The 4,240-nt window shown below is 38.0% G+C and overlaps 1 protein-coding gene across 1 annotated transcript; it reads left to right on the top strand.

The window, feature by feature from the left end:
- Positions 1-387: 387 nt before the first annotated feature.
- Positions 388-3,946, top strand: LOC121326177. Its single transcript, XM_041269372.1, has 3 exons — positions 388-426; positions 2,565-3,125; positions 3,758-3,946. Exons 1-3 carry the CDS (start codon positions 388-390, stop codon positions 3,944-3,946), a joined length of 789 nt encoding a protein of 262 aa, XP_041125306.1.
- The last annotated feature ends 294 nt before the right edge of the window (positions 3,947-4,240 follow it).

The following is a 4,240-nucleotide window of genomic DNA, read 5'->3' as shown; positions in this document are numbered from 1 at the left end:
AATTGTCTTAAGTTTGACTGAGAAGTAGTATGTTCTGTATTAAAATAAGAATACCAAACCTTACTTGATAAATCAAAAAATGTGTTGTCACTATTGACATTGACTTTAACGAAAGTATGCAAAGGCAAATGGCGCACTTCACCATGTTTAACTAACCTGGAGTCAAAGCGGCAGTGATTTTGCCAGGTGAACCAAAAAAAAAAAAAAATCAGCAAATCTTTAAATAGGCTTAAAATTGTACAAAATGTAATGAATACAATTTCTGAAAACTCCTTACACAAGCTTTGTTTTGCATGTGTGATTAAATGCCTCAGAGGTAAGCTCCAATTCAAAGTTGTCATTTCTTTGTTTTCAGGAAAACAAGTTGTCAGACTGCCACAGACAGAAATGCTCAACATAAAGGAATTCATCCTAGCAAATGACAAGGTAACTGGAACTTGGAAACCAGCTTCCCTCTGCATGACACCTTGTTTTACATTACAGCTCACTGGGTTGAGACCACCGCAGAATTCTATGCTGCATATAAATTAATTTATGATTTGGTTATTAATAAAGCATCATATTGAAATCCTTAACCTTTTGCCTCTTCAGACACACTATTGCCAAAACTTTTTCATTTGCTCCTTTTTGTCAAATGTAAAAGAAAGACTTCAGTTAATTTTACAAAACTAGAATGAAACAGAATATTTTAATCAATTTAAAGTTTCTTAAAGTTCTTATTTCTCATTTTTCTTCTTTGAAAAAATGTGGAGTACAAGAGAACAGTTGCAAGTGCTGAAAGTGTGATACATACAGTACACAGCGTGACTTGTGCATGTACAGTAGCTTAATCCTGTATGTTGTTGTCTGATAACTATGGCTGACCACAGTAGAGGGACACATCTGCTCACTTCCAAGTAAAGATTTTTAGGAATGCATCTCTAGTATCAAAGCAAGCAAATAAATGCAAGTTATGCTTCCAGGCTTTGAGGACTGTGTTCAGCTGGGTAAGTGTCTACCACTTTGAATGCCCAAGAATGCTAAATGGACTGCAGGCAACATGAGTAGGCCTATTGCTGCTGTCTGTCTCATTTTAAATGCAGATTAACAGCCAGATGATTTGGAATTTGCATATTTATGGACTTGTAAATGTGCTACTTTAAGCACACTGTCAGTTCCTTATAGTTAGGTCTGCAGAGCTAGTGGTTGAGGTGGGGATGGAAAGCAAAATGCCATGTTGCTTCAGAATGACTGTGGCATGCATACCTACATGTGAAGCATGTCATTTGGAAAACTGATATTGATATGTTCCCACTTAATTTTTCTGTCCAGATAGTGTCGGAATGAAAATGCTTCTAGAATATCAAAAATGCTATGAGTTTTGCTCAGTTCTCACAGGCTGCAAAGCGCTATACCCACGCATCACAAGGTCTATCAACAAGGCTGGAGATTGCAAACTGCTGATGTACACCAGCTATGTACAGCTTAATTTTAAGAGTTTTTATTAACCCAATGTTGATTCAGGGCTTACATTAAACACAGGAAAACCACACAATGTTTACAGACAGTTTCAGTGATTTGTCACTTCTTTCACCATTTAAATAGGAAGCATAAGTGACAGATACTATAATGGAGAAGAACAGATGGCCGATGAAACAATAAGAGCTTGTGCAATTTAACTGGAAAAACCTAGTGATGCATTTGTAAAGTGTGTTATTAGACATGCTGTGACACTTTACCTAAAGTTATAGTATGTCACTTTTAACAAAAGTAAGTGATTTTAGAACCAGTTTTAATTGATTTGATTATGGTCTGTATAAAGGCTCAAAACAGCTTATTAGGCAGAAACAAAGGTTTTGTCATGCCTCCAAGGTCACAGCTGCACTCTGAGTTATGAAAAGCCAGCCTCTCCCCACAAGGCCAGGGCAATACATAGGCCTGTTCTACAGCAGTGAATGCAAATATGCTTCCCTTATGTATACCAATTTCTTAAAGTATTGTGGCCCAGTAGACTTCCAGCTGCGAGAAACAATAATTGCTGCTAATTTAAAATCAAAGGTTTTAAAATTAATTTTATTTAAAATCCATCAGGTCCCCAAGGAAATAAATTTACAGACACATTAGAATTTCTCCACATCACTGGTTAGAAATGAATTTGTTGAAGGGTTTTTGCTTTTAGAATGTTATGACACAGTGGCTTTTGCTGTGTGACTAATGGGTTTTAAAGTAGGCTGCTGGATTTTCCTGCATGTGATTTTGTGTAGGTGGATATTCTAGCTATTGTAACATCTCCAAGTTTATTTTCTCATTTCTTCTGAAATAGTTCTAACAAGAGCCTCAGAGGTAAGAATATGTGGTGCAATAACTTACTATCCAAACTACAGTATCAAATATGTTACCACTGTTATGCAATGGGACTTTTACACTTGAAACAATCAATGCATCAAAAGTAAAATGTGAGAACCATTAGCTTGAGGACACCAGGCTTCCTCATTATATATTTAATTTGTTTGAGTATATAGTTCAAATTATGTGTGTAGTTGTTTTAGTATGCATTGCAAAATAACGCTTGTGCGTCACTACAGGTTAATGACTCTTCAGATAAAGTTCATAAAGAAAACAAACTGGTGAATGTGAACATAGAAAAAGAGAATTCAACCTTTAAAGAAGCTGTCCTAACAGAAGAACAACTAACTGCTGAAAAACATGCGCCCTTTGCTGTGGCAGAACCAGAAAGGTGCACTTCTGAACGCCCAGAAATACAGAACTGCTGCGGAGAGCAAACAAAGAGATCAGAGAGAGCCAGAAAACCACCTGGTCGAGATGAAACAAGGAGTTCAGAGGAAACAGCGGTGACCCTGAAAAGAAAGCAGAATGCGGCTGACAGGAAGGCGAAGAAGGCGGCTGTAAAGTGGGCTCCACTGCAGACTCTAGGCTGCGTGGGCCAGTCTGCGGGAGACCATCAAAAGAACAACGATGTAGCCAGGAAACCCCTGCTGACAGTGGGATCAGACGCTCAAATCTGTGATGTTGCAAATCTGAATGCGGAGGAGAGATCTAGGGTACTGGAGGAGGTGGCTGAGGCAGCAGCGATCGTCCTGACGATGGTTTATCAGGATGGAACCTCGCAGCTCAGTACAGAGCAGGTTAGTATTGTTTGTACTGTAGACTAATTTGAAATACTTGTTTTTTTTGTCTTTGTTAAAGGAACTAGATTGAAAGTCCTGTGAATTGAATGTTTGGGAAAGTCCATTATTGTACTGCAGGGAGTGCATGGAACGTGGCAATTTGAGCTTCCCTAATGTTCCTCACTTCTTTCTTTCCTGGAAGTACCACCTGGTTAGTTCAGTCTTCATGACAATCAAATCCATGACCTCTCTTAACTAGGGAAAGACATTAAAACAATTTATGGAACAGAACCTACAGGTGAAAAGCTTCATATTCTATTAGCAGTCCACTGTGCTTCCCAGCCCCACAGGGTTTTAAATAGCATTGTGTGGCAACATGTACAACAGTATTCGCTGCTATATTGTACCCATTTACCTCTATTTTACCGCAACAAAATATAAATGAAACCAGATATTAACCAGAGTGAGGTAATAACCAAAGGGGTGTGAAAATGAGCTTTAACCTGCTTTGACTCAAAACACACTACTGGGGTAAAGTGACCTAAGAGGTAAGGTAGTAACGTACTTCCTGGAAGGCAAGGCAAGCAAACATACCAGATGTCTGGAATTATTTTGTTAGCTACAATTACTTCAATTCTCTTTATCTACAGAAGCCTTCTCCATTAGTTAGTGGTTTCCTTATGTTATTGAAGAACCGGCTTGATGTCACTGGGACTGCAGGATGCAGTGTGGGTAATTTTGGTACAATGGGCACAGATGGAAAGTACATTTATTTAAAACTAGAACAGAGGCCTGCCTGGCTGCAACAAGGACAGGATCACAGGCAGTTTACCAGGTGAGTTGATAATTTCCATATTTTATTATTACATCTTTCTTATTTATTTAACCAGAATAGTCATTATTGGTTTGCATAACAAATCTAAACTGTTATCTCTTGAATGTTTTTTTTTGTGGTAACATGCTGCATGCCTTGCTTTCTGACATGGTCAGAATTTATATCCATTTTTCAAATAATATAAAAATGAAGCTGTAATTCTACTTCAAAACCACAAGGTGGCACATGGGAGTCATAACCTGCAAAATGGAATTTGCTGTTTTTTCCACTGTATTTTAGTTGCCTGCGTTGTAAAATG

Source organism: Polyodon spathula, chromosome 2 (genome assembly GCF_017654505.1).
Source record: "Polyodon spathula isolate WHYD16114869_AA chromosome 2, ASM1765450v1, whole genome shotgun sequence".
Taxonomy (NCBI): Eukaryota; Metazoa; Chordata; class Actinopteri; order Acipenseriformes; family Polyodontidae; genus Polyodon; species Polyodon spathula.
Note: the sequence above shows the minus strand (reverse complement) of the source record. Positions and strands in the feature narration are given on the sequence as shown.

Bases quoted from the DNA above. Each gene is read 5' to 3' on its own strand.
- LOC121326177 (XM_041269372.1), top strand. From the start codon at position 388: ATGCTCAACATAAAGGAATTCATCCTAGCAAATGACAAG. The intron at 427-2,564 runs GTAACTGGAACT...GCGTCACTACAG, and splicing joins TCATCCTAGCAAATGACAAG to GTTAATGACTCTTCAGATAA. The intron at 3,126-3,757 runs GTTAGTATTGTT...CTTTATCTACAG, and splicing joins CGCAGCTCAGTACAGAGCAG to AAGCCTTCTCCATTAGTTAG.